The sequence below is a fragment of the Canis lupus genome, chromosome 25 (assembly GCF_048164855.1).
Source record: "Canis lupus baileyi chromosome 25, mCanLup2.hap1, whole genome shotgun sequence".
Classification (NCBI taxonomy): domain Eukaryota; kingdom Metazoa; phylum Chordata; class Mammalia; order Carnivora; family Canidae; genus Canis; species Canis lupus.
In genome coordinates, this window is record NC_132862.1 from 12811064 (window position 1) to 12823331 (window position 12268).

Below are 12268 nucleotides of genomic sequence, written 5' to 3' on the forward strand. Positions count from 1 at the left end.
AGTTTAGACATTTGAGGAAAAATAGCATCGCCCCCCCAAAAAAAGTACTTTCAAAATGATTATTTATTAGTGCTCAGGTGGCTCAGTTGGTTAAGCATCTGCCTTCAGCTCAGGTCATGATCCCAGGGTCCTGGGAGCGAGTCATGTATCAGAATCCTCGCTCAGCGGTGAGTCTGTCTCTCCCTCGCCCTCTGCTACTCACCCTTGCTCATGCTTTCTCTCTATCCCTACATTTCTCAAATTAATAAATAAAAATCTTTAAAAAATGATTATTTGCATATTATAGGCTGGCCATATTTTCTCAGTCAATAATTGAGACATATTTTCTGATGAATCAAATGGGATAGAAGATTTGAAATTGGGACCCTCCAGAATTAAACAGGATGCATAGCAGCCTTGACTGCCCCCAGGCATTGCTTGAGTCTATGCTAGTACTTAGACATACTAAATACATACTAAATATTTAGAAATACTAAATACAATACTAAATACTAAATACAAATGTGCTTTCTTCCTCTTAAACCCTGATTTTTTAAACAACTGGACCCCAAATTCCTGGTCCTTTTGGGACTCTCTTCCACATGGCACGTGCATTTAATATAAACCTTCATGTTCCAGAGCTGTTGTAAGCATGAAAGACATCTAGTATCACTCTCTTTCCACCTGCAATTACCAGTAAGTAATTAAAGCAAACACCACAGGCAAATATTCTGTGGTTCATTGTTTATTTTTACTAAAAGAGCAAATTTTAATGAAAAGTTTAAATGTTGAGGAAACAAAGCCTTTTCAGCGGAAATTATCTTCCCTTTTAAAACAAAATAATCTTAAGATGACATTAGTGAAAGAACATCAGTTATATTAAGACAGGTGACTTTTTTACCAGATTGTGTCAGCTAAATGCCCTTTATTATTACAGGCCTATTTCTGTTCTCAAAATTAATTAAGACAATGGCTCTACCATAATGTTATGAAACACAGTTCAATGTCATGTGGTTTCTTCAATGTTTAAAGCTGTCCTAAGATGAAGCTGAATAGTAAACATCTCTACCGTTTAATAGGAGTATAGTAGTCTTTTAATCTCTAACATTTACAAAAGTGAACTTAGATCCATTAGTAATGAGAACCTCTACTTGTCATCAATGAAGTTTATTTAAACAAGAATATTCTCCCTTTCCTGGCAATAAGAAAGTCATATTTATCATGTGATTTCCTTTCTAGTATTTAAATTCAAGACTATATTCCCATCAGGTCTTGGTGGTATACTTTCATTTATGAACTAGATAAGAAGATGCCCACAATGATGATTCATGCATATGTCTCCATGATGATACTTAAGGTACATGAGAATCTCAAATTAATTTTAAATATCTTATTAAAATGCTAATTGATTTGGATCTAAACTCAAAGATTGTTCTATCTGTGATAATGATTGAGACTACAAAACTTTAAAAAAATAAATATGGAAATTAATAACATCTTGATCCAGAGATATGTATTCCTTTATGATGACTAATGAATTATTTTAAAAAGAACACTACATATGTATTGAACAGTCATATCCATATTCCTTAAGCTTTCCTGAGACTTATTCCAACAACAGATGGAGTTACTTGATTTACTAAATGAGAAGTTCATATGATACCCTATACCTAAATATAAATGTGTTTAAGAGCAAAACTATTTCTGGTGAAGCAACAAGAATTTTAAGTATATCTCTTTGACTAATGGGAGAAAATGAAAGTATTTTCAAATAATGAAATTTAAGCTGTTCCAGAAAGAATTATATACACTTCCTTTTTATCCTTCAGTTATGCTTAAGTCCTTCCAGTAAGAGTATCAAACTTCCTGCCCAAATTAAAGATCCAAGAGGCTGATGGTAGGAGTTAATAAAATTAAATATGCATGCATGCAATTAATGGCTTGGTATCTTCACTTAAACCTTGCTACTGAGATGACAATTTTCTCAACATGCTGTCCATTTTCACTTCTCAATCCCAGGAATTGTTCCAAAAACCCCACAGAGCCATAGGCAGTCTTGAGTTGTTTATTGTTGCTTTTCATCCATTCTTGCCAAATAATTTATATGGGACCAGGATACAAAAGACTACTGGAGTAATGTCCCTTAGTATGTGTCCTAATTAAGATGACTGCTTAGTGAATTTGACAACAACACTGTTCATTACCTGCTTGGCTAAATCAAACAGTCCATTCAGTGGCAATACCCCTATATTATAATTCACCAGTTCTTCATAATTTTTTTCAGATAATGAGCTAATTTCTGAGATATGTAATTTCAAAGAAAAACAGGGCATGAAAACACAAAAATTTCACTTGGCCATTTTAAGATGTACTCGGTTAGTTCATAAGCCATTTTTCATATTAGTGAAGCCATATAATTATATTTTTAAGTATCTTCCTGCTCAAAAGTATGTTTAGAAGTTTCAAAAGGAAAAATCCTCTAAGAACTAGATTGGAAGGGAAAACTGCAGAAGCTACAAGATTGAGTTAATTAGTAAAATCTAGTATAATACGTTAAAAAAAAGAAAAAAAGAAAAAAGGCTTTCACACAAATGGTGAGTGTCAACGATCACCAGGTTGGAGGCAGGCTGGCACAGACGGGGAGAAAAGGATCCACCATGTTTTTCTCTCCATCTTTTCTGTTTTTACCTGCAAGAGGAAAGATCAAGGCTGAAGGGACAGTGTGGATGCCCAGTTAGGGGCAGGAAGCCATGTACTTTGGGGATTTGCCATGAATCCTTGATGGGTAAGTTGAAATAAGAGCAAAGAAAAACCTATTCTCCTAGACACTGGAGATGGGAGTCCAACAGAAAGTAGGCTAAAGTGACAAGGTTTGGCCCAATCAAATGTCCCTTCCCCAATAACAGTGATTGCCTTGCTAAAGAGTAAGAGATGTTGCTGGAACCTCCTTCAATAAACAAACAAACAAACAAACAAATGCACACTAGAACCTTTGTTCTAAGACATATGCCTGAAGGCTTCTAACTAAGAAAAAAAATACAGAAGGTGAATTTAGCAATGATTCTAAAAAACTAATCAGTGTTTGGGACTGGATGTCTTGGGAACTTGTGTCTTGAGTACTATGGCATTTGATAGATAGATAGATAGATAGATAGATAGATAGATAGATAGATAGATGATAGATAGATGATAGATAGAGATATGCACACACATTAGTAGCATAGTGGGAGGAATGAAAGGAAGATATTTATAAAAAGTCTCCCTGGTCAATGTGTGAACTGCAACTATTATTATTCTCTTTCATAAATATGGAATCTGAGGCTTACAGTGATTAACTGACTAGCCTAAGACCACAGCTTAATCTGTAGGTGAAGTGGCTTTCTTTTTAAAAAAAAAAACTTTTAAAAAATATTTTATTTATTAATTTGACAGAGAGAAAGAGCACAAGCAGGGGAGTGAGTGGCAGAAGGAGAAGGAGAAGCAGGCTCCTGGATGAGCAGGGAGTCTGATGCGGGGCTCATCCCAGGACCCTGGGATCATGACCTGAGCTGAAGACAGATGCTTAACTGACAGAGCCATCCAGGCATCCCTGAAGTGACTTTCTAAGGTATGTTCATCTAATGTGAAAAGTCATACCTTTTCTAATGCATCATACAGATCTTTTAATGACTGTATGTGTATATTAACTATATTATTAGGAAAAAAATCATATAATTTATAGGATGATCATTCACCCTTTTCCCTTACTCATATGTAAGGATAATTTGATTATTAGAATTAGACTACTTTATAACCACTACTGTCTCTGTGACGATAGCTATTTAAATATAGGAAACAATATCTAAGAAAATTTGCTTCTGCTGACTGCTTTTTGCAACATTTGTCCTTATAATAAATGGTAACAAAGGTCGCAAAACTCAAAAAAGGATTTCTAAGTCTTTTCAATGAGAACTGAAATCAATAATTTTGGATATATTCCATCCATTAACCCTTCCCCCCACCTTTAAAGTTTTGGTGTTTTTTGCTATACTGCCAGAGTTTGCTTCTCTGAAATCTGACGTTTTAAGTCTGGCAAGAGGGACTATGCACAGTCACACAGTGAGTCTCCCTAAACTGCTGCACAATGCAGTGTCAGTTGCTTGATTTGGGTGAAGTGGATTCAAGGTTGTCCTACAATACACTAACTCTTACTCACTTGCACCATCCCAAACCACTTTCAAAGGAATTGGTGCTCCCCTATTGCCCTGAGAAATGCACATAAATCACAGACAGCTTCCTCACCTCCTCTTCTGTCCACAGAATAGCCATTACTGACTGTGAATACTGGATAATTAGAAATTAAAATAGTGTTTTTACTTTTTTAGGGAGAAAAAAAGCCTTGGGATTCATGCCAGACTATACAATGACTTGTGTGGTGTTGTGCAACCAAACACGACAATGGAAAAGTGCTGTAGCAGAGGAAAGACCAAACTTAATGTCGTGCGGATGTAATGGTATGTCCTAAGTCACATTCAGATAATACATGCGGTGTACAGGGATCTTGTAGTCAACTTCAAGAGGAAATGGGGAGGGTATGAACTATGGTACAGTTGGATTCGTAGGGTACCAAGAAAGAGTTGTAGAACACTTCTCACATTTCTTCCTTTTTCTTTGATTATGTTTTAATTAATCCGAATGATGAAGGTAATATAAGGAGTTGTGTGATAGGAATTCAAAAGGACTAAAATATCCTCTTCGTAATTTCTTAACTGGTCATAGGTTTAGAGAGTAAAGTTTTTTTTGAGTTTCCTTTATTTTTATTTGTTTAGGTGTGGGGGAAAAAAAACCCTGTAACCCAATCGAATTCTCAAGGGCTGGACTGGTGATGTTGGCTGGTGTCAGAGAGATGCTGGTGGCAGGAAGCCAGTCTGCCAAAAGCACCATCAAGAAAAAATTGGATGTTCCAGAACCTTAAAATGGCAGATTCCACAAAAATCATATGTAAGAAAATTAGTTAATTGGGGTTTTACACCATTAAGTCTTTCCTTGGTTATGTTTTCAGCAATGAAGTCAAGGTGTTTTTGCCTTCTTTTGTTTGATAAAATGAACCAAAAATAGGAGATTTTAAATTCAGATTTCAAATAACCTAAAACTTTACTCTCCTTTCTAACTTAACTTTGAATTATCATCAATGTCTCACAGTGGTTTGGGTGGACAACTTAATTAATTTGATAAAATAAACCATATGCCAACCGTGAAACAGATGCAAAATAAAAATTATATGATCTGGTTTTTGTACTTCAGGAAGTTAAACATTAAGGAGTAGTACAGAAAAAAGTTGTGTAGTAAATTTGGAGCATTGGTATCTGGCCACGTTCTGGCTTTGTAAGATGAGAGCTAAACACTATTTCTTTTCCTTTTTTAAATTTCCTTTGCTTATGAAATGGGATTACCAGTTCTTACACTACTACCTCACAGCAATTTTGTTAAGATGACATGATAAAATTTATATGAAAGTCCTGTAGGCATATACATTATAATAGAAGCCAGTTAAACACTTTGAATGAATTAATTTTTAAAGCTAAAGAGCAGATTTTAAAATTAAGCTTTTAAGTCATCTGCTCTATTTATTGTTTTCTGCTATTATAATTGTATGGTGTTGGGTAGCTAAAATATATATTTTTAAATTACTATCATTTCCCTTGTTATTACACCAGCCATAAATAATAACATGGGCAAAAATAAAATTGCAAAAACGTGCATCTGTGACTTTCTATAGAATATTTCTTACCAATAAAGAAAGAGGCCTACCTACTTTTTAATTTCCCACACTGATTATTTTATTTCATTGACTATATCTGAGCTAGTGTTTTCTATATTGTGTTCTAGCAGTGAGCTTGGATGTTACATCTGAAGTCAGACTGCTTGGATTCAAATCTTGTTCTTTTACTTAGCTATATGTCCTTGGGCTAGTAACTTAGTCTCACTGGGACTCAATTTTCCTATGTGTTTATTGAGGATAATAGTATCCATCTCTTAAAATGGTGCCCCATTAGCAATAAGCCTTTAATAAATATATATCTTTATATGCTATAACAAATACACAATATATGGAATGCATGATATATTTTTATAATATATATCTTTATAATATTATGTCCTATATTATACAATAAATTATGTAATTATATATCCTTATTTTACAATCATAATACATGTCTTTTCACAGCATAAAGATTGGAGTTAAAAAAAAAAAAAGATTGGAGTTACAAGCATATAATATTTTGTCAATATAAATTGAAATTATTTTTTAAAATACGAACTAATAGCCATTTATTTATGCTCATAGATTTTCATTTATTTATTTATTTATTAAAGATTTTATTTATTTATTCATAGAGACACACACAGAGAGAGAGGCAGAGACACAGGCAGAGGGAGAAGCAGGCTCCACGCAGGGAGCCAGATATGGGACTCGATCCCGGGTCTCCAGGATCACACCCTGGGCTATAAGCAGCACTAATCCACTGAGCCACTGGGGCTGCCCTGCTCATAGATTTTTAGATTGCACAGGTTATCTGTACTGCTATTATAATTTGATATAATTGGCATAATTGTCAGATAAATTTGGTATCATTGGTAAATATACCAAATGTATAAAGTCTATAATATAGACTGCAGTGGAACATCTAAAAGCATACTATGGGTATTAAGTTCCGTAAAGCTTTCCTCCTTCCTCCTTTCTCTCCAGGAATCAGAGTGAGGAGCAGCAAGTTTGCTGATTGTTTTCTAAGGGAGCCATCAATATAGACAGACTGTGTAGCAAAGAATAAGTTCTAGTTTGCCAAAAGCTGACCAGTTTGATTATGAGACAGGAACAATTAATTAAAGAAGAGGAGAAGAAATCTTCCAAGGAAATTTCTCTCACTGTATTCCAGTGAAGAAAGAGAAAAGTAACCTAAATTTGCATTGATGTATACTTTATAGTGTTGTCTACCAGTTTATTATCCTCACAGTTGGCAATTTTTGAATTTGCAAAATGAAGTGTTAAACTAGATAATTTTCAACACTCATCTTAAAACTTAAAATAGGTGACTTATTCTGAATGAATTACATACTTTGTTGGTATATTTGAAAACTACTGGATTTACATCAGTTTGCATTGAACTTACATTGATAAATACAATTTCAAATTATTGGTGTAGTTTGTAATGTCACTAGTAATTGGAAAAGCTGTTATTTTTTACTAAAGCTTTTTAAAAATGGGACTATTAATGAATTCTAACTTTGAAACAATCAAGCTACTTTCTAAATTCTGTATTTATTAAAAACAGATACACATTCCAGCTCATTATTACAGCTTTGGCATGTAACTGTTATGGAGAACTGCCTCCTAGCAGCTTCTGAATCTGTAGATCTCAATGGTAAGGAGAAGGCTCAATTTCTGGGAAGGCTTCACTATTAATAGATGTATCCCTGTGATTTAGTGCCAAGTGGGGATGGGATGCCTCAGGATGGCGCCCAGTCAGTCATTGTTCCAGCCAGTGTGGGCAGCAAGGGCCATTTTCCTGTCTTAGTCCCGCGAGGGCTGATGAGATGAAATCTTTAGTCTGTCTCTGTGGCAAACTTTCTTGGATAACACAAGTGGAAAGTAGAGGCAATTATCCAAGTATCTGAGGTAAATGTGTGTTTTTCTGACCCAAATACTTGAAAAACTACCTCAACTCTTCTTTCTGGTTTGACTATGATGATCTGGGCACATCTTTCTGCCTATATAAGTGTTTCTTTTTTCTGGATCTTTTCATATAGTTCCATGAAGTTTGGGGGGGAGAGTTATAAGGTGTGTGTGTACTGGTATGCCTGCCCAACTTGGTATGTATACTATAGGAACCTATTTTGTCTGTTCCTCCTAATTTTATAACAAATAAATTGATTAATTTCAAAAGTCCTTTTGAATTCATTTAGGTACTTCATGTCTTAATAATTTTGAATATATATCCACAGTTGTGTATTTGATAACAATTTGAGTTTTGGACTTTAACACAAAGGGAGTATTTATGCCAGATACCATGGAAACTTAAATTGTAATTTAACACCAGAAGTTCCATAAATTTTAACATGATGGCAGACTTTCCTTCCTTTTGCTTTCATTAATATCCAAGGTCTCTGTGTTAGTCACACAAATCGAACTCTAAATAATCAAAGAGTTAGTAATTTAATCTCTTTTTAATAACTGTCTATGGCTTTATCTTTTTCCACAATGTTTTAAAACTTTAACTACTATTTATTAGATTTGCCAAACAATGAGAAGGGAAAGAGAAAAGTGCAAAAGCTGCAAGCACTAACTTTTACTACTTACTTACAGCAATTCTAGAATGGACTTGGTACTACACCAAATTAACTATACAAAGTTTTAGAGTATGAAAGTATTAGCTATAGATGTTTTAGAAATTAATGATCAGTTTTATTTAAACGTATTCTCTGGAAGAAGCCTAATACCATGAGAAAACTGGACTGAGTGTCCAAGATGATTGTCACTACGTAGATGGGTAATACAGGGCAAGCCTCTCTGAGTCCCACTACACAAAATAAAGAGATAGGAATTATCTAGATAACTTCTAGGATTCATTCTAGATTTAAAAATGTATATTCAAATCTGAACATAGTTGCAGAGATTTCATATAGCTACTGTGAAGAAGTTAGGGGGAAACAAGATTCAATTAATGCATGATTTGACAATAAGAGGACCATTAAAACGTTTTTATCTTAAGGAAAATGTTTATCAATTTCATATTTTTTTTAAGAAAGAGTACTAATTAACCTGGAACAACAATCTCTGTTAGATACATCAGAAACAATTTTGCCTGGACAGCAAAGAGACCGATGCTCTGGGTATAAACTCTACTAATATAGAGCAGCTGGGAGTAATAAATATTCAAGAGCATTTCCTGAAGAAAAGACCATTAGTCAACACATTGATGATTTAAAATATAGCAGTATTATTCAGACTAAAAAGTATATCGACAGCTTGCATCAGGTTATTTATTTGGCTATGTTAACTCATTCAACACAAGTTTTAAAACTGGGTTAGTCATCAACCAACATAACCTCCTTAAGAAAGAGTCTAGTGACCATATCATTAGGCCAAGTAATAAAAATTTCAACAGATTACATCAAATAGAGATGGCATCTAACTTACATCCATTTCCATTCTGCAACTGTATTTTGGCTTTAGGAATAAAGTGGAAAGCTTCATACACACACACACACACACACACACACACACACTACTTATCTAAATAAAAATCCACGTAAAACAATATGAATACAAACTTCTAATATAACTATATACACATTTTAAACTTGATTTAGGATATAAGATTTAAACAGTTTTTGTGCTACCTGCTTTAATTTCAGCTACTCTTTTCCCAAAATATTTCCAAATTTCATGTGTCATATAGAGTTTAAAAATTAGACCAAAAACCAGTTTCAGATAGTGAAAGTCTTTTTTCTTTTGTTTACCTTTAAATCTCAGACTTACATTAAGAAATTGTGCTTAATATAATATATAAGACGTAAGGGGGGGCATCTGAAAAGCATAGTCTTGATTGCATTTTCTATTTTGGTAAACATTATGTTCAGCCAGACGTCAGTAAGGTCTTCCTAACAGCTGGTAGCAATGCCAAGAATATTTATAATACAGCAGAAATACCAGGGAAAGTGGTAAAACACGGATGTCAAAGCCTAATTTCTTGCTTTGTGACCTAATTTTATGGTCCATTTTTGAATGTTGTCCAAAAGTGCACTCATGAAAGAGAATTTAGGTTTGGCAAGCTGCAGAAATATTCCCACAAGTGCTGCTGAATAAATCCTGAAAAACCTTTCCCTCTAAAGAAAACTCTTTTAGCTGAAGAGCTTAAATTCTCCAGAAATGTCTTTTGTTAAAGAACATTCATTCAGGGCTCTTCATGTGTCAAAACTTGCTTCATGAAGCAACCTGAAATGTATTTCAGGGACCTAAGAAGTAAAACATTTATTATGACAGCAACAACAAAGACATTCATATCAATTCTCTTAGTTTAGATTTTTATTAAAAAGTCTAAAAACATTTGAAGTTTAATAATCAGTTCTTTTTTTGGGGGGTGCTAAGAATAGTTTTAAACTATGAAGGGTTTTAAAATATTATGCAAAAAAATATATTATGCAATTTACCATTGTTTAAATTCTAAATTCCTTTCGCTATATTATACACACATCTGTTTTAAAAGGTTAATTCTGAAGTTACCTCCTTCACACTGATAAACAATATTATTTTTAGTTGAGTTTATATATGCTCCCTTGGTAGAAATAAATCTTTTACTAAAATCTTCTAGAAGCAACTTTAAATGTCATAATACCAAGAATGTCATTATAATCTCTTGTAAGGTTATCTTAATTTTTATATTAGTGCTCTAGTTAGGGGATGTTTCATCATATTATATTTTTTTCTTAATGTTGATACATAGATTGATTAGTTCTGTGAAGAACTGTAAAGGTTTTGAAGCTAAACTATCTTACTTAGGGACACCTGAGTGGCTCAATGGTTGAGCATCTGCCTTTGGCTCAGGTTGTGATCTTGGAGTTCTGGGATGGAGTCCCAGATCAGGATCCCCAAAGGGAGCCTGCTTCTCCCTCTGCCTATGTCTCTGCCTCTCTCTCTCTCTCTCTCTCATGAGTAAATAAATTAAAAATTTTAAAGTAAATAAATAAAATAAACTATCTTAGTGGGACTTAGGCTTTAAGTTCACCTGTGCTAAAATGATGATGAAGGGGAGGGAAAAACTGATGGACTTAGCTCTTTTCCCCACTTGGGTTGTTCTCCATTCCCATGCCACTCATGGCCTTTATATCAGAGCTTCCTTCTGTGGCTTATGGCAAAACATTAATATCATTTTTTCAATTGTCTGGTTAGCATAAGACATACTGGAGGAAAAGAGGACCTTATTTTCTTATGAAACACATTTCTAAGGTAATTTATCCCAGAATACATTTGATAAACAAAGCAATATCATTTGCAAACTATTTTCCATGGATTCACTAGAACAATAATTTCCAAATACCAGTTAGACCACTGTATTGCAATCGCTTTAGGGCATTATTAAAATAATAAAATAAATAAAATAATAAATAAATAATAAATAAAACCAAATAAATAAATAAATAAATAAATAAATAAATAAATAAAATAAAGATTGATCAACCCAAGACAGGTTTGAACATTTGGTCACTTTGGAATGCTATATTAATTTGATGTCTTCCATAATAATAATACTAGAAAAATATATTTAATATTTATTTGAAGGAAAGATAAAAATGCCTACGGAAAAAAAAAAGAACATGCACATTGTCCTCTGTTGCCTTCAGTAATTCAATGCTAGCCCCAAAGCTGCAAGCCCCTCTTGTTTTTTTTGAGGTCTGGAGGTTACCTATAAAAACTGAACTAGAAGGTAGTTTGCGGCCTTCACTTGTTCAGATATTATTCCTGGGTGTGTTGCATTCCAATTATACCCTAATTATACTATCCTTGAAAAAAGAGCCCATCAGTACTTATTTTCTTTATATTTTCAGTATATTATATGTTGAATGATTTTTTTAAACTTTCTGTTTTGAGGTAACTGTAGATTCACATGCAATTGTGGAAAATTATGAAGATCCTTTGCTCCTTTGCCCATCCCTCACCCTGACATTTTGTAACACTAAATTATAATAGTACAACCAGAAAATTTATTTTGCTGTAATCAAATTAAGTTTATCTTAATTTTTATATTATTGCCTTATTAATATTTCACTAGTTTACATGCCTTCATTTGTGTGTCTGAATGTTTGTTTAGTTCTGTGCAACTAATAGTTTTGTCAGATGCATAGACCATCACAGTTATAGAATAATTTCATTATAAGGATCCTCTGTGGTATCCTTTCATGGCCACATCTACTTCCCTTCCTCTGCCCTCTCTAACCCATGACAACTATTATTAATCTATTCTCCTTCTCTATAATTTTGTAATTTTAAGAATGCTATGTAAATGGAGTTATGCAGCATGTAACCTTTGAGGTTGGTTTTCTTCAATCATCATACCTCCCTTGAGATACATTCAAGTTGTGTGCATCAGTATATCATTTCCCTTTTACTGAAGAGTGGTATTCCATGGTACGATATACCACGATTGAACCATTCACCTCTTTGAATGAGCATGTGTTTTTTTCCAGGCTTTGATTATTATGAATAAAGCTGCTATGAACATTTGTTACATATTTTTCTCTGAACAGATGT

The 12268-nt window shown here is 33.7% G+C and overlaps 1 protein-coding gene across 4 annotated transcripts in view; it reads right to left on the bottom strand.

The window, feature by feature from the left end:
- CNTN1 (contactin 1) overlaps window positions 1-12268 on the bottom strand; it is a 349581-nt gene that overhangs the window by 84313 nt on the left and 253000 nt on the right. Inside the window, exon 17 of one of the 4 annotated variants that reach the window (XM_072798340.1) lies at window positions 2031-2667. The exons of the other annotated variants lie outside the window; for them this stretch is intronic. Coding sequence (XP_072654441.1) covers window positions 2588-2667 — 80 coding nt within the window. The 3' untranslated portion in view covers window positions 2031-2587. Of the gene's footprint in view, window positions 1-2030; window positions 2668-12268 lie in introns of those variants that run through there. 4 annotated transcript variants of the gene reach the window in all.